Source organism: Camponotus floridanus, unplaced genomic scaffold (genome assembly GCF_003227725.1).
Source record: "Camponotus floridanus strain SB8 unplaced genomic scaffold, Cflo_v7.5 scaffold29, whole genome shotgun sequence".
NCBI classification, from domain to species: domain Eukaryota; kingdom Metazoa; phylum Arthropoda; class Insecta; order Hymenoptera; family Formicidae; genus Camponotus; species Camponotus floridanus.
The window spans coordinates 1-19,672 of NW_020229425.1; the positions used below are offsets into that span (position 1 = coordinate 1).

Here is a 19,672-nt window from a genome sequence, read left to right on the forward strand (position 1 = left end):
TTATTGTTAAAATATTTTACGTATTAATGTATCGTAAGATTAAAAGATTAAATAATTACATGTTGTCATACATAACTTATATTGTTTAATTATATTGTTTAATTAACAAAGATTTAATTAATAAAAAAAATATTTAAAGCATTGATCAAAATGTAGTTAATTCTAATATTATTAAAGAAATATTATAATAAGCATCAATGATCGATATCATAATATAATTAATTCTCTTATCCCTTTTACGTATCCCATGTTTCAATTTTTGTTCGAAGTAATGAATAATTGCGATTCGATAAAGATATCGTTTCATGTCGCTAATTAATTTTCTAATTAATTAAATTTTTTATTTAAAAAAAATTAATATTTTCTTTTCCTCCTCTTTTTTTTTCACAACAATATAGTATCTAACATAAACAGTATCACCCTAGTGATTTTGTTTTACGTTCTTGTTATGTAAATTTAAGTTTATATACTATATACAAAATAAATTCCAAATTATATATATTATATTATATATAAAATTATATATAATATAACCCTCCCATGGGGTACACCTTGTCGTGGTGGGAGGGCTTAGTACTTGGATGGTGTCTTGAGATTTATCTTAAATTTTTCTATTTATGATAAATCTTAAGGTGCCTGAAAGGGAAGCTAAGTACCTTTTCGCGTCGTCGGTGCCGTCAACGTGCCGCGGACGGCAAGCGCTTCGTTAACGCGTCGCGTTAGGTATATACATATTAGGGAGTGCCGTTAAAGGTATATACATATTAAGTATATACATCGCGCGATCAAACATAAAATTTTTAATCGCATTTAATCGAAATAGTGCGTGAGTGCCGTTCAGTATCGCGCGTAAAATAACGAAAATAGCGATATAAAAATATCGCTCGTGAGTGCGGGAGTGCCGTTGAAAGTATCGCGCGTCAACAACATGAGAGGAGGAGGAGGTCTGGGAGAGGCATCTTGCATCGGCGGAGCAACTTGATGGTGAATATTTATTATTTGTATATCAATTGTTATAAATCGTACGCATAATAATTCGATCTTATTATTTAAATGAATTAAAGAGAAAATTAGAGAGAAAGATTTTTATAAAAGTTATATAAAACTTTTTAAAAAACTTTCTTAAAAAACAGTTTTAAAATTTTATAAAAATTTTCCACACGTGTTTATCTCTGCTTATTATTTTACACATCGGATATAAAATTCCGCGCGATAAAAATTTTTCGAAATATTGATTGCATTTTGTGAGCATTAATATAAATGAATTTTATATTTGTATGTTACAGACAACGTAGCTTCGATAAATATAACTCCGCTGTTGCGCATCAGTGTTGGTGAGTGAGAAAAACTTTTATTTAACTTTTATTTAACTTTAAGGTAACGGATTCGTAGAGATTGTAGATGTAGATTGTAGATTGTAGATTGTAGATTGTAGATTGTAGATTGTAGATTGTAGATTGTGAATTGTAGAGTAAGTCCGTTCCCTTAAAATGGATGAGCTAGGATAGATTAAATTAAATAACTTTTAATAAATTCTTTCGAAATGCTTTGCATCTATTGCGAAAATATATTGAAGTATTAATTTAAAAAAGAGAATCAAGAAAAGAAAATTTTTTTTATAAAGTCTTGACTAGTTTATTAAATCAAGAGCACGCATTAATAATTTTAACAATTTTATCAATTTTTGATACTACTTTATTCTTATAACGCGCACTTATTTTATTCTAATTTCTTATATCATAGCTCATCCATTGTAGAATTTGTTTGTAGATATTGTTTTTAAATTTTACTTTAACTTAAAATAAAGCCAAACGATTAATTAAGTAAATAATTTGTAATATCATAAAAGTTATACACATACATGAATTTTATATTTTATTAGAAAATATAGTATATAGAAATTTGTAGTAATTTGGCTTTATTTGAGTTAAAATAAAGTTATATTCAAATATTTAAGAAACGATTGTAAAATCGAGCGATCGTTACGATGAGCGTGAAATATTTACGCTCATTTGCCGGTAATTAATCGGCAAAAGAAGGAGTGTTTATCTCCTTTTTCGATCTCTGATTAGAGATCGAGCGAGAAAGTGGCCAGGATCAATGAAAAGTAAGTTCAACTGGCCTGAAGAAAAGCTTTACGTACAATAGTACGTAATGTCGGACATTTATTCACGCGGTTAGGGCATGCGGTTAGAGAATGTAATTAGAGCACGTAATTAAAGTATACGTGATTAGAGATAGGCTTTCCTCGAATAATTTCATTTAATCGAGAAATAGGATTGTTAGGGCTATTAGGTGATCATTAAGATTTTTTAATTTTCCTTTCAAAAAGTAAAGGATTGTTAGGGTTATTATGTGATTAATTTAGCTGATTTTATATTATATTATGTATCTTTTAAAGAATCAGGAAACGTAGGTTTAAATAATATTAGGGAAAACAAATTAATAAATATCTCAATAATTATATTATTAATATTAAGAATTTTTAAGGGATCAATATTTTTTGAGTATTTTCTAAGAGAGTTTTTTTTCCCCACGTAAAAAAAAAAGGATTGTTAATTTATTTTCTATTACATTTCAAATTATATAATATTATATTTTACATTAACTTTTTGTATTAAATTCTGTAGTGAAAGAAAATGAAAAATTTTGCCTTCTCGATGATATCTCCATCTTAAGGAAGGCATTTGCCGGCTGAGGAGGTTTGAGTATTTTAATGAGCCTGAGAGCTATGCCGGCGGTAACATACACCGATATTCGTATAGACTTTTCTTATATTTAAGATAATTTTAAGTATGATCTTAAATATAAAAGTGAGTGAAATGAATACCGATCGTAGTTATTGATAGCGTCATCTATGCCGGACATGTCGAAGGGGAAATGTCAGACTAAGAGAAATACCAAAATTATTTAAATATTTGTTATATTAATTATATTAATATTTTTAAATAAAATGAAAGAAAAAGGGAATAATCGAGAAAAAGGCAACTACAGTGATTTGAATATCTATACCTGAGAACAAATAGAAAGTATTTCGATGGACTTCATAGGAAGGAATAAGCATGACACAAATGATGATAATTTTTATAATTTTAACACAAAAGAATACAATAAACCATAATAATCCAAGAACTCGAAGAAGAGGAGATTTCTATTGGATAGAAATGCATAATGATTGAAAATAATTAGAAACTAAAAGACAGTGTGCAATCTATTTATTAATAATAATACTATTTTGTAATATTTTGTATATTAAATTTTATAATTTAGTACATTATATTATATAAAATATTAAGCATAAAAATATTATACTGGTAAGAAAATTATAATAAAAGTATATAATAATGTTGACTATATTAGAATAGAACATATAAATTCTTTATATTTTATATAAAGGAAGAGATATTTAAAATATTTTGCAACATCTATATTTTTCGAATATATATATATATATATATATATATATATATATATATATATATATATATATATATATATATATATATATATATATATATTCGAAAAATATAGATGTTGCAAAATATTTTAAATATCTCTTCCTTTATATAAAATATATATATATATTTCTAAACATAACGCTAATAATTTAAGCTATTGGAAAACACGATTAATTTTATCTGATTGTTTTTCTAGTCGTTTTCTAAAAACTTATGATTATGATTATGATTTTGATATTATGACTGTTAAAAGAATATTTTTTTTTTTAGTTTTAATTATATTTATATTTTTTTTTAGTTTTAATTATATAAGTTACGATAATACTCAAATAGTCTAACATACGACTCCAATATGCTTATCTAGGGATAATTTTTACCAACAGACGATATATCTTACATGTATTTAGCTGTATGGCGTTCCGCCAAAGCTTGCCTTTTGCTCAATAAAAAAAAAAAAAAATAAATAAAAGCGGGCCATGACACCTCTCAGTCTTCTCTCTGATTGAAGATAATTACAAGAACTATTTAAATCATACAAGTATTTTAGATCATACAGCCATTTTATTATCAAAAATGTATAAATCTTTTATATACCTATCTCAAGAATAACAAAATGAACAATTTATTATATCAAATCATTATTTTATTATCATCAATGCAAAGATTTACCTACAGTAGCACGTTGCAAATTTTTTTCAGTCACGCTAAATCCCGTAAGATCACCATTGGGTTTTAATAGTATCTCGACGGTGAAAAATCGATTTTTAATAGTATCTTGTGGAGACAAAATTTGAAAACTCGGTTAAAATAATTGATGTAATTGTCTTTATCGTTTACCTAAAATAATTGATTGTTACGTCTCGGTTACAAAAATAATAGAAAACTGCAATACCGAGTCATCTAAAGTATTACTGAACATATTTTTGTCACAGACATCTTTTATTGACATCGTTAAGTCGACGGAAAAATGGCTAAAAGCCGTCTCATGACCCGAATTGAGTCACTTTTTGTCTCGTCCATATAATGACTAAAAGATGACTTGATTTATTCTATAGATTATCTACTCTTGGTAATAGGAATACTTCAATACACGCAATAAATGAATTATTTTTCCCATTTATCCACCTAATTTCTAATAATCTGTTTAATATTTTGAATCCCAACAAGAAATTCAGATTATTAAATAAATTATTTTAAATTCAATTTGTCAAATTAAACTAATAAACAGTAATGTCAGGAAACTGATGCGGCTCACACGCATACAATAATTCTACGTAGCACATGTATATGTGGCAATGCGGCTCTCTCTGATTGATACATGTGATCAGTATCCTCTTTGTAGCATTACTGCTCGTAAAAAACAAGAATATGCTTCAGATCTTATATTAATTACTAGTTCTTTATATACATTTCGTGATAAATATTAAATACGAAATAAGTTAAGAATGACCGCGTAGCGGCAAGCGAAAACACATGTGCTACATACTATTATGTCTTTTTTATGTCATCTTTTTCGACAAACCAAAAAGATGTCTTTATAGATATCTTTTCGTTTTCTCGAAAAGATAACTTAAAAAGGACATCTTTTCGTTATTTTTTAGTATAATGTGCTATGTGGGTATATATATGTATGTATATGTATATTGGAATATAAAAATATTATACAGAAACACCATGAAATAAAAGCTTAAAAGATAAAATAACAGAACTTAATGATTAGACTAAATAAAAAAAGCGCAATTGATCAGAAAGTAATGTCAAAAGAATGAATAAAATTAAAATAATCAAGATTAAGAGGATACTGGAGTCGCAGCCGAACTATGATGGAGACGCCCTTACTTGAATATAACTAAAAGCGTCGGTACATTACCAACACTTATAGTTATGTTACCAATAATATTATGTAGAATAAAAAGTATATTTTAGCAAGAGCAATGCGAAAACTTTTCTTTATATTGCGTTTAATTGTATTTATTGAAACAAAAAGTATGTTGCATTTTCACTGCCCACACAGCACATGATATCTTTCGAATATACTCATACTGTAAATATACGTTACACAGGTGTAATATACTGACAAATAACATCATATCATTATTATGCTTGAACTCTTGCGCTAGACACGTTTTATATTTTAATATATTATATATTTTATAAAATTTGTAGATGATTAGAGCACATTTAATTTTATTCAAATATGTATATACATTTTATAAATAATATACAAAGCAAAGCGTTTTAATTTTTATATCCGTTAAATTGAAGAAAAGCAAGCAAAAAGAATATAAGCTATAGTTTATTTGTTGATTAGTAACCTTCGTCTGAGCATGTAATGTTATAATCGGGATATTTTTTCTTCAGTAACTCAACTGACACTTGATGATCAGCTTTACCAAATCCCTGTAAAATAAATTAATAATTAATATAGATATAGATTAATATAGAATTATTTAGTTAAAATTAATATATAATATTGTCAAATCTTTATACAACAAAATTTGTCCTAAAATAATAAATTGTGCGTGTGCGTGTGTGTATGTGCGCGCGTGCGCGCCAGTGTGAGTGAGAAAATAAATTTTATATTATATTTTCAGCTTGAAAAAAAAAGAAGCTTAACTTTTGAGCTGATTATAGCTGATTGAGCTGATATAATGCGCACGAAAAGTAAAAGGAAAATGTAAAAAGAAGGAAAATAAAAATTTTTAGATGTAGACTTTTGTATCAAAATAAAAAATTTTTTAGAAGTGAATAAAAGCAAACGTTGAGAGTAAAAAATAGTGCATTAAAAATAATAACTCAGACAGCGTACATATCCAAAAGATCAGAAGATATCCCGAAGCTGTTTTTGGAATGAAAATGTTAAACTGAAAATGTTTCGAGATGTCGTCTTTTGGATATTGTTTAGCAAAGATGAATATATCTCAATATAAATCTGTATTTATGTAATAATAATAATAAAATTGTACATATAAAATAATAATAAAATTGTACATATAATAGATTAAAAGATACAGATTGAAATATCAAAAATCATTCTATATTAACAAAAAATATATTAGATAAGAGTCGTGTGATACGTGAATGATTATCAATTATAGAATATTATAAATGATATTATCAATTATACAATATTTATTTTATAATTTATACAATTATAAATCTGTCTATAAAATACATATTTGATACCATTAGATATTGATAAAACAACACTCGGCATTTTTCATTAAATTTTCTCTAGAATAATATCATTCTTCATATTAGTCCTTTTTATTTAACTGTTACTAATAAAATCATTCCATTTTCACAAGTTCCGGAATATTTTTAAAGAAATTGATAATCAAAATACATATTTATTGTTTGTAGTAATGAATAAACAATACACGAAATAATACATGAAAAATGATATATGAAATATTCAAAATAGAATTAAAATCTCTTCAACTTTCTCTACAACTCAAATTAATAAAAGAAAAAGGCTTGGACCGTGGCATAGGGTGTAAGTACGAAATAACAAATCAAAAAACAATTCAAAGACAGAAACCTCGTATATTAATAGGCTAGTTTAATGAGTAAAATTGTTTGTCTGAGAAAAAATTCAAATAACAAATTGCAAATAGACAAACGTACGTTTCAATCCTATACAGATCTTTTCACTGTCTTAACAATTCAAAACAATAGTATGACGAAACAATTACAAAAGCGAGCGCTATAATCTAACAAAGAAGGTTAGATGGATATTTAGAACGGTTAAACATTTTTTAAAAGACGCAAGAACAATGATCGAAAATAAACGCGATTAAAAACAGTATTACACGATCAGAAACAGTAACGCATGCATAAGAAAAATTTAAATGTTAAAAATGTATGGCTTTACAATGCTATAAGGAAGGCACAGCTCACCTCGCTATCAAAATTATAAACGCTATACAAGAAATCGGAAAGAGAACATGTCTCGTTTTAATTCCTCGTTGAATCCGTCCAAAAATAAAAATTACACGTTGTCCAAAGAAATAAGAGTCGTAGTGATAAAATTTTTGAAAATTATAGTCTAATGATGTAAAATATGGAAATCCCTCTAAAATCCAATCTCTTAAGGCGCGTGGAAGAAAATGATTTAAAATTAACGAATAACGAGGTGGCAGCTGGCCTATAAGCAAAAATCAGGTCGAGAAAGTCAAGACGAAAAGGATGTGACGAAGGAATATGATAACAAGGGAGATCGAGACAAGGCATCAGTCTGATTTTTGCTTATAGGCCAGCTGCCACCTCGTTATCCGTTAATTTCAAATCATTTTCTTTGATGCGCTTTGAGAGATTGGATTTTAGACGGATTTCCATATTTACATCATTGGATTATAATTTTTAAATTTTATACTATCACTACGATCTATCTTATTTCTTTGGACAACGTGTAATTTTTATTTTCGGACGGATTCGAAGGATTGAAACGAGACACATTCTCTTTCCAATTTCTTATATAGCGTTTATAATTTTGATAGCGAAATGAGCTGTGCCTTCTTTATAGCATTGTATAGCCATATATTTTTAACATTTCATTAATTTTACTTATACATGCGTTACTGACATTGCGTTTCTGACCATTTTTGACCACGTTTATTTTCAACCATTGTTCTTGCGTTTTTTTAAAAATTTTTAACCATTCTAAATGTCCATCTGATCTTTTTTGTTAGATTATAGCGCTCGCTTTTGTAATTGTTTGCGTTATACTATATTGTTTTGAATTGTTAAGACATTGAAAAGGATATGTATAGGATTGAAACGTACGTTTGTCTATTTGCAATTTGTTATTTGAATTTTTTCTTTGACAAACAATTTTACTCATTAAACTAGCCTATTAATATACGAGGTTTCTGTCTTGGAATTGTTTTTTGATTTGTTATTTCGTATGCTACGGTCCTATGCTACGGTCCTAAATCTTTCTTTTATTAATTTGAGTTATTATCATTCGGACCGTTAACTCTTACTTGTTTTTTTCTCTGCAACATTATTAGATTCAAGGAGAGCAGCCTTCAAGCTTACAATATATATTCTCTCGTATTTTTCTCTCATATCTTCTTTTTTTTAATATTCAAATCTCTCTTCTAATCTCTTTAATCTTTTAATCGGTGTAAAAATATTCCCTATCAATCTTTTGCTCGCCTTTCGTAATACAAATTATTCACTTTTTAAGGTGGATGGCGAATTCCGATTTAAACTCTCGGTGAGTGATATAAAATGCTTCCACTCCTTTATAAAATATTGATTCGTTATAAACGCTATCCATATAAAATATTTCTTTCAAGATAATATAAATATTTAGCTTCATATATTTCTTCATTTATTTAGAAACAACTTTGCAATTATATTTGTTAAATAGATTATTGATTTGTTAAAAAATAGTCTGATTATTTTTATTTATACAAGCTGTGATTTAATAACAAAAATTACTAATTAAATACATACAATAATAAAATTTATACTATATTTAAGAACAATTTGCAAAATTTAAATAAAATTTATTTTTTAAATATTGATTAAAGTAATTATATTTTTAATTATAATAATATATATTCTTTTGTCATAATAAATAAAACAAAACCAAAGAATCCATTTAAAATTTAATCGTAATAATAGTTAAATGTTAAATGTTAAAAGGCTCTTTTACTAAAAGTTTTAGTAAAAGATACTATGTTGTTATAAAAGTTCCTCAAGAAAGTTTTATTTCAAATAAAAGTATAAGAAAATTGATAAATAAAAGAACAATACTAGTATAGTGCTAGTCTAGTATAGCATAGATGAATTATATGTATATGTGTGTATGTGCAATATAAAAATTAGATATTTTTAGACGTCCATAATAATTAATTCATATTGCTTGCGAGAATAATAATTAATTCATATTGCTTACTTTAAAAAATGAAAAAATAAAATCGCTCAATAAGATCTAGGAACGCTACGAAAGTATTAGACAATGAATGTTTCTGAGTTGTGTAAATGCAATTATAATTTTACACTTAAAGGTCAATCAGATCGAGCAGAGCTTCGAGATTTCTGGCACTTATACGCTTCGCAGAACTTTCCATGGCAAATTATGTAAAATAATAAAATTTTTGCGATACTTTTCAATAAGATAAATGCTTCAACATTAAATCATTAATTTTATTTAAAAGTATGTGTGCTCTTTAAACTTAGTTGAAATTTAAAAACAATGAAATGTTATTACCCACACGGAAAAATTTATCTAATAGATATCTAATAAACTAAATTTTAGCACAATTTTTTAACATTTTCAATAACAGTAAATCAACGAAAAATCATCGTATTAGAAGATGAAACAAATAGAGCTTGAACATTTCTTTTAAAAAGCAAAAACATAAATTTGAATTACAAAAAATATTTTACAAAAAATATTTCAAAATGACGGTCGTTAAAGATAGACTTTGAGAAATGGAAAACAAATATTTTTTTAACTAGTACAAAAATTTTACAAAAATTTTTGTTTCCTGGTATAAAATTATATGAGTTTTTAAAAAAGCTCATTCATTTTTTAATAAAGTCATATTTTAATCAATTTTCTACGATCTTTTTTGATCAAAGTTATATCGTTTTGGGGAAAGATTTAAATCTGACCGTCTATCTCTATGTGAAGCATCTTGGATCAAGTAACACTTTAATTTCCTTTTTGAAAAAGTTTTCCATGATAATTTGTTTCTGAATTGTAGATTTTATAAGGAAAGTTTCATTTTGTAACATTTTCTTTAAAATAATATAACTTTATCAAAAAAGGTCGTATAAAATTTATAAAAATATGAATTTGTTAAAAAATAAATAAGCTTAAAAACATTTTTGTAACAGGAAGCCGATTTTCCTGAACAATGCAGCAGTTTAAAAAAAAATTGTTTTCTATTTCTCAAAGTCTATCTTCAGTATTCATTTTGTAAAACATTTTTTGTAACTCAAATTTGTTTTTTTTTTTTTAGTTTTTAAGAGGACTGTTTAACTTGAACTTTATTTTATATCAATACGGTGATTTTTGCTGATTTGTTGCCATTAAAAGATGTTAAAAAATTTTGCTAAAATTTAATAGCCCGTTTTTTTGAGTCTGAGTGTATATTCATTAAGTAGCTACCAAAGATATCCAATGGATATTCCAATGGATTTCCACGAGTTTCATATCTTGCTGCTAGGTGGCGAAAAGGAAAACGCTTAATCCGAAAGTAAGACCCATTTAAGGGCCTATCCAGACAAACTTGCATAGGTGCATATGCATAACATAAGACCATATGGCCCAATGAGCATCGAGTATTATGTTATGTAAGTCAATATAGCGATTTAATACTCGATGCTCATTGGTCCATATGGTCTTATGTTATGCATATGCACCTATGCAAGTTTGTCTGGATAGGCCCTAAGACAGTATATGTATATAAGGTCGCGGCACAGGCCCCACGAGTCATGGCTTATCGGTCAAAGAGCGCATTAGTTCGAAGACTGTTATAGCCGTATCTCTTCTATCTTTTGTAAGAGGAGCCTCAGAATTCTAAAAATTAACTGCAGGTTAATTATTTTTTATGGCAACTTTCGTCATATATGTATCATAGAAGATAGAATAAATATCTATGCAAAAATAAATATTAATACATAATAGTAAATGTATTTATATTAATGAATGTATCTATATAAATATCCACTGAACATTATACGGATATCTACAGGATATCCGTATAATGTTCAGTGGATATTTATATAGATTGATTTACATATTCTGTAGATATCTATGAAACTTCGAATTACGAACATTTGGACATATCTACAGCATCTGATGACTATTAACAAATATGTTTTTTTGTATTCATGGATATTCTTAATGCTCATGAAGGATATCTAGTGGATATCTAATACCAATTATTTTCCGTATGGGTAATATTCTGTTTAAATAATTTTTTTTATTATAAGTATTTTTTTATTATATATTTGTTTAATTGCATTTATATAATGTAATATAAAAATATTAGAAATAAGAACGCTAGGTGTTCTTTTATCTACGTATAACTCGCTGATAGAACACATAAAACTTTCTATTCGATTGCGTGAGATACTTTCGGACAAGGCAAATTTAATCTGCTAAAGTTTGATGCTGCGGAGGCGTAAAACTTGTGATAAGCAAAAATATGAAGTAAAAATATCTATGCCGTTATGTATTGTGATGCAATACAAAATTGTGTATTTAAAATATTATTTAGACATAGATCACAGTCTGATGTTGATAAATTATTAATATTATTTATTTTGACAGATAAAATATAAGTTCAATCAACAAAAATTTTAGCAGAAGTAAATGATTCACGAAAAATAAATAATTATTTATGCAGCGCAATATTCCATTAAAAATAACTATAAGAATAGTTATTTCTAATGGAATATTGCGCTGCATAAATAATCGTTTATTTTTTGTGAATCATTTACTTCTGTTGTGAAATTTTTGTTGATTGAATAATATATATATATATATATATATATATATATATATATATATATACAGGGTGAGGCATCTAAAACAGGCCACCTGAATAACTCCGTTGGTAAGCCGAATACAAAAAAATTGTTCAGACAAAAGTTGTATGGTTTCAAGGGGGACATATGATGGTGTCATTAGTTTAATCTTGAAGAGCCACTCGAAGGTCACGTGAAGGTCAGCTCCCACTTTTTAAATGGGACACCTTATATGCTTTTGCATATTCTTGTAGCTCATCTCAAGAGCTTTCCAAAACACTACAATTATGTTAGTTTTCATTGAGTACTTTCCAAGTTATGAGGCTTGAAATCATTTTTTAATTTTACATAAACCGTAAAATATCTTGTAAAATATTCATTTTTCGATTATTTTACCTTAATACTTTTATGTACAAAATAATGAGAGAAATCAATCGGTGTAAAGAAAACATACAGTTGTTTTTAACAAAAAATATGGAATTGTTAATTGCAAATTCCATATTTTTTCTTAGAAACAACTATGTGTTTTCTTTACACCAATTGATTCCTCTCATTATTTTGTACATAAAAGTATCAAGGTAAGATAATCGAAAAATGAATGGTTTACTAGATATTTTACGGTTTATGTAAAATTAAAAAATGATTTCAAGCCTCATAACTTGGAAAGTACTTAATGAAAACTAACTTAATTATAGTGTTTTGGAAAGCTCTTGAGATGAGCTACAAGAATATGCAAAAGCATATAAGGTGTCCCATTTAAAAAGTTGGAGCTGACCTTCACGTGACCTTCGGATGGCTCTTCAAGATTAAACTAATGACACCATCATATGTCCCCCTTGAAACCATACAACTTTTGTCTGAACAATTTTTTTGTATTCGGCTTACCAACGGAGTTATTCAGGTGGCCTGTTTTAGATGCCTCACCCTGTATATATATATATATATACAAATTATACATATATATATACAATTTTTATATTTATTAAATTAATTAGAAATTCGTAAAAATAATTTAAAATGAAAATATTTCAATAAATCCTGGGACTTACTTGCGAATATCCATAAACTTTGATAGTTTTTTCATCAGGATCATGCTCAATTCTTCCACCACCAACGCAATTAGCCCGCAAACCAACGAGTTTCTTGATTTCTCCATCAACCTTATCGAATATATTAGCTAAAATATAAAAAAAAAGATATATAACATTTATATATTGCATATCTTAATAAATATATATTAAATTTTAAATTTTATTTTAAGACTTTTAAGGGGTAATGCCTAGTCAACTGGCCGAAAAAAATGATTTTTGGGAATTTTTTTAAAAACTGTAATAATTATTTTTTTTTACAAATAAAATTTTTATTTAAAAGTGCAAATATTAAGAATGTTATTTTTTCCAATAAAATATTGAAAAATATAAAAGTTATACCTATTTTTTCGGATATTGTTTTTTAAAAAGCGCTGCGCGGAGTGAACAGTGCTATTCGAAGCTGATTCATCTGATATCAAAAATTCGATAAAATATAGTTAATGTAGAAAATTGTCCAGTAGATGAACAAAGAGTTAATCGAAAAATTGTTTTTTGGAACAAAATAGCAATCATTTAACACTAATTGTAAGATATTCTTTTTCGACTTAAAAATCGTTCTTTTTTTTATTAAAATAAAAGTGTTTATTAATAAAAAATCTTTTGTTCATTTACTAGTGTTTTATGTGTAGGAGAAACCTGTAAAATTTCAAGCAAATCGATGGAACGCTTTTCGAAATATCTTGCTCACCGACTTTGAAAAAGTGATTTCGAGTAACACGCGTTTGAAATTTTGTATCAAGTTTACGCTTAAATAAAATGTAGATGTTTTTAACTTACATAGAATCATCTATTCCGGACCCGAAATATATAATTTTAGTATATTTAATTTAAATTTTATTGGCTTGATAGTCATCAGATGAAAAAAAAGCTTTATAGTCGTGTTTAAATGAAATCATCCTTTCTGGCGCTTCATATACACTTATAACTTCGTCAATTTCCATCCGATAAAACTGAAATTTTTAGAAAATATTTTCAATATGTTTTAGATATACTGCAAAAAATGTAAAAACCTAAAAATGAATTTTTTTCACTTTTATGATTAGGCTTGACCCCTTAAGGCTTTTTACATTTTCTTTCTAATTAGTTAAATTAAAGCACAAAATAATTTCAACATTATATATATGCATATATACTAAAATTATATTATTAGATTATAAATTTTATTTGTAATTATAATTATATAAATTTACATTACATAGTACAATTAAAATACATAATTGGTATTTTTTCAAGAAATGCTTCATAATAGCGAGATGCATTTGAATAACGAATTCTTTGAAACCAGAATTAAAAAATTAGGTTATAAATAAAAATCCTTATATCAGTATATCTCTCGTTATTCCTATTTCTTATCGACATGAGATATCTGCCTTGTGCGATTTCCGTGTCCTACGTCTACTCCTTAATGCTTGCAGACTCGTTCGTGTTCGCGTATAAATAGCCGGGAGTTGGAATGCATCTCGACTACTAATTACAATTCCCGTCCCGAGGATCTTTATACGATCGATATTATCGCAAATAGCACGTCTTTCTCGGCAAATGTTGGAAAATCCGCACGCGCGTTGAGTATCGAAAATCAATCAAATTGCCATTTGTACATCCGTTCGAAAGACGAAAAAAGAAAGTTGAAAGAAAAGATTTAATATTGATTCATTTATGCATATGCGTCGAGAAAAACGTGCGCTACGTGGGCGTATATGGCATGTGAAAAATCTTTCTTTAAAATGCGCGCTATCGTGCTTTATATATCGTATTAACACGCTAAACGTGTATTCCAGAGAGCGAAATAGTCGGAAAAGGGACGAATATTTTTCTGATGAAAAATACATCACATATAATAAAATACGTTATGCAAAATGTGCATTATTTAGCTAAAATGCTCTTTATGCTTATAAGATATGATGGCCGGCGAAAATTTCAATTAAATTTATGCGCGATAGTTTCACAAATATTATTTCCTAGAAATTTTCTGACGAGTTTTCTGTTCCACAGAAAGCCGAAAATATGATCATTTCTTATCTTAATACATTTAAAAAATTTATTTCATACTTTATAGATGTCAATAATACTAAAAATATCAAGATCGGTAAAAAATGACAAAAGTATGCAAAATAAATCTTTAGAGGAGAATTTTAAAGTCAAGAAAATTTCTTTCTAAAAAAACGATTCATGAGTTTTCTGAAAACAACTTCAAAGAACCTCACTTTTAAAGATAGTGATTTACAATCATTATTATATTGTTAGATACGCGAAGTGCATAAAAGACTACAAAATATGAATATTTCTTATTTTCTTCCATGAATATTTCTTCCCTCTTATTTGGTTGCTTTGGTAAACGAAAAGTCTCCACTTTTACTTCAATAAGCTTGTTTCGCAACAAGCAACACGAGGACTGAATTGATCACGTTGTTGCCTCGAGACAAGTGATATTCCGGATAAAACATTTCGTACAGAATTATAAAAAAAGAGTCTTTTGAAAAGCAGAATGACGAAAAACGAGATATAAAATAAGTGGAAACAGAAATTATATGCGCTATACGATTCTTTTAACATAAATTCTTTTCAGACATAACAATTAATAAAGTAACATAAACGGTGTTTTAATACTTTTCTTAGTGTTCATTAGAACTATATCTATTCTATAATAGAATATTGTATTTAAATATTCTCTTTCATTTCGTACACAATTATCAATTAATTTTATAACTTATGCGATTATAAATTAATTATACAGTTTAACAAAACATAATTTTTGTTCGAACACAAGAAAGTGGATGATCATTTCATGTAGTTTTCTATAAATAGTATTTTAAATCCAAATTGTTCTATTATGTCATAATTTTTATTTTAAGAAATTTACGGTTAAAATTGAAAAAGAGTAATTTTAATGTATTTCACTATGTTATAATTATCATACGTGCGATAATAATGAGATTTGAAAATTTCGTTGTAATCAAATAAAAGTGTGCTAAACTTAAAAAAATTTATTATATTTAATGATGATTATATAATTAATAAAATAATTATAATTAATATAAATATAGGGTGTGCATTGCAGAAAAATTATGAATTACATATATATTAAAAGTCTAGCAAATACTTTCCAATATGTTAATTCAAATTTAAGGATTTTTCAGATCGCTAAAAATGAATCGCCAAAATAACAAAATTTTTTAAAGTCAAAATTATAAATACTTTTATATAAATAAGAAATTATTACATAAAAAAATGGAAATAAAGAGACCAAAAATTTTTTCATTCTGGTTTTCTCTTACAGAACTTATGATTATATAATTACGACTGATTAAAATATACAAATAAAAATGAAAAATTATAGATAAATTATATACAAATGATTATTATTTTAAAATTTAAAATAATAAAATTTTAAACATTTTTTGAAACTTTTAAATATTAGATATTAAATATTAAATGGATTTACGAAATCATCACGAATTATTTTAACAAGTTTTTTTTAATGTTCACGGACACAAACAGATGATAAGAATCGAGTTCTTTCCTAAAAAAAGAGGAAATGTAAAAGTCGATAAAGCCTAAGATAAAACAGACTGTTTTGTTTCTATCCCGAGATTCATGAATCTTTAACTGTTACGGAAAAGCGCATAACTCTCGTCCTTCCGAGTCTATGTGTAACCCATTAAGAATTCTCCCTTCGAAGTTCAAGGCACAAGAATCAAGGACAAAAGGTGAAGGTTAAAGATTGTACGCGCAAAATATCCTCGGAAGCGTGCGTAAAGGCGGGATAATGGAAAAATGATTGGAGATCAAGGCGTGAAAATCAGTGCAAATGAAGAAAATATCTTTTAACGTGGGCAAAGAGAAAAGGCATTATTCTATCACAATATAGTTTATTGCTAAACTGATTTTTGTGTCATGCGCTAAAGTATATTATTGATTATTTTATCTGAAAGATTTCTTAAATAGATGCTTACTATTATTCTCTAGCGAAAATCTAAATGTATGTATGTCATCATGTATGTAAAATATGTTATTTATTTTTACATATAATAATTTATACTTGGAAATAGTGTAATAATACGAATGCATATATGTATGCTCTGAAATATTTAATGATAAAATACTGAACTAAACAATTTTTAACAAAATTAATTGGGAATATATTATATACATTTTACATAAAATATTTTTTATTTATTGTACAAGAAAAATAGTAAAAGAAGAGAGTGTTCAATATATATCTTTTTTCTTCGCGTTATATGAAATTCAATTTTGTTATTCACGAAAAAATGTTATGTATCTTTCTTATAGGAGATTGAATGTAAAAGTTTAGCAAGTCTATTCAATTTATTCATAATCTACTTAAATATAAATTCATGTGTATGTAAAGTGAAACTTAGAGAATTATATACTCTTATTTAATTTGTAATTCGCAACTTTCGCACGTATATGAAAAAATTTTCCGTGCAGAAATATTTTGAGAACAGTCAATTGTTTTTAGTACATTTAAATAGAGTACAAACATATAAGCTTAATAAAATTAATTAAATAGATTATATGCCCTTCGAAATCTTTTGTCAATGTTTGATGCTTGTTTCATCGGCTATCAATTGCTAACATTATTGAGAAGTTTACTGACAGAACGATAAGTAAACTATTAGAAGAGAGGAAACTTAATATTGACGAAAACGATCTTGCGATATACAATGTCAATACAATATTTCACAACTACTAAAAAATAGAGAATAATGAATTTTAAACAAAATGATGTTCTATAAGCTATGGCCATTTTGTCGATTTTTTAGAAAGAATTATGATAATACAGGCTTTCTCAAATTATATTATAAAAAGATTCTTCTTTTGTAAAAAAACAAAAAACAAATAAATATCCAAGTAAGATGCGTATGCAGACATTAGTTTTATAATTAAATATTATTTTTCTTAATATTGGAAAAAAGAGAGATCATACAAAATATAAAATATATATATATATATATATATATATATATATATATAAAACATTATATAGAAAATAAATAATTTATATATTAAAAAAAAAATTACGATTGTTATTTGAAATACTTTTCAATGAAGCAACATTTCGTTAGAGTTAATACTGAGTCCTGCATGAATTGATATATATTTAAATTTATTTATTATACAATAATCGGGTATAGAAATTAATAACATCAATGATACACATACACATAAAATATACCTCTCAGTGGGCACTAAAAGCAAGGGCCGGTAACGCACTAAGTGCAAAACACAATTTGACGTAAAGTAAACATTATGTAGCTGATACAACATATGATGTATACAGATATATACGCACAAACAATATATACGCTTGCAGATATATACAGAGGAAAGGAGAACAGTGTATAGACTTCTGGTACAGGGAAGCAGAGTTAATCAGTTTGCGTAAGTTTCTCCCCGACTGGATGGAAAGCTTTGGAACCAAGAGAGCAAATATATACTGATTATAGTTGTTGACAGAAATATTTTTAATACTTTATATAATATGTTAAAAAGAAAAAAAATAACAATGTAGAATAAATTCAAAATATATTAACATATTTTATATAATATTTTGAATTTTTTCTTTTGAAAAACACAATAATGTCAACCAGAAGCGAGCACAGGCAGAGAGAAAAAATTTGAATTAAATTAAATACGGTATGCTCTCTCTCTCTCTCTCTCTCTCTCTCTCTCTCTATATATATATATATATATATATATATATATATATAATTATAATAATCATAAATTTCGAAAGATAACTAAGCCTGAAGTTCATATTAAATTGTAAAATAAAAATTTAAATTTTTAGATTTAAAATTTTTTAGATTGTTGAACTGATAATTGACGATTGATAATGAATTAGTAGTAAGCAAAAACTGTGACCAGAAACCTGAATTATAGATAGATTTCTATTAAACATGTGCTTATATACAAAATCATCTATGTTTGGAGTAATGCAAAAAAAATATGAATTCTCTCATGTATTGATAACGTGCGAGGTAAAATCAACATCATTTGAAATATTTTTCGATTTTTTCTTTCTTTTCAATATTTACTTTGAAATATTTATTAGAATTAACTTTAGCAAGAAAAATGCTTCATTGAAACAATGCACGGATTGTTTGAAGTAACAACAAATTCAGTTATTCTATGTAAATTGAACCAATGATTTTGTGCCAGATCTCTAACTGCTGCTGAGAAATTAAGATTACTATTAATTCACATTTCTTTAAGAGGGAATGGTAGGCTTTACTGCGGAGCTCTATATCCTCCTGTTTATTCAAACTGTTTATTCACTTACTGCTGTATATAACCTGTATGGCTTCTTTTCATTTATTTATTTTTGTATTTCTTTCATATGTTATATATTAGTTAGTTATATAGTTATAGATATAGATAATTATAGATATGTTATAGTTAGTTATTATGTCACACTGAGGAGAGTCCGAAAGGGAATGAAACATTTGTTTTTTAAAAATTATAGAATTTTTTAAAAAAATTATAGAATTATTTGTCACGCATTACCACCTGCGCTTTACATGATCTAAAAGCCTACTTTATTATCATTATTGATTTATCATTTAGACCATTTATGTACTTTGTGTTAATTTTAATTAAATTTTTTTG

At 26.6% G+C, this 19,672-nt stretch overlaps 1 protein-coding gene across 4 annotated transcripts in view; it reads right to left on the minus strand.

The window, feature by feature from the left end:
• Positions 1 to 5,647: 5,647 nt before the first annotated feature.
• The window catches only part of LOC105254982 (sex-regulated protein janus-A-like), an 89,175-nt gene continuing 75,150 nt past the window's right edge, over positions 5,648 to 19,672 (minus strand). For 2 of the 4 annotated variants that reach the window (XM_025409927.1, XM_025409925.1), the window contains exons 3-4: positions 13,001 to 13,128; positions 5,649 to 5,858 (exon numbers count right to left, since the gene is read on the minus strand). In XM_025409927.1, coding sequence (XP_025265712.1) covers positions 5,766 to 5,858; positions 13,001 to 13,128 — 221 coding nt within the window. In that variant the 3' untranslated portion in view covers positions 5,649 to 5,765. Of the gene's footprint in view, positions 5,859 to 13,000; positions 13,129 to 19,672 lie in introns of all 4 variants that reach the window. The other 2 variants (XM_025409926.1, XM_025409924.1) reach the window with 2 other exon arrangements.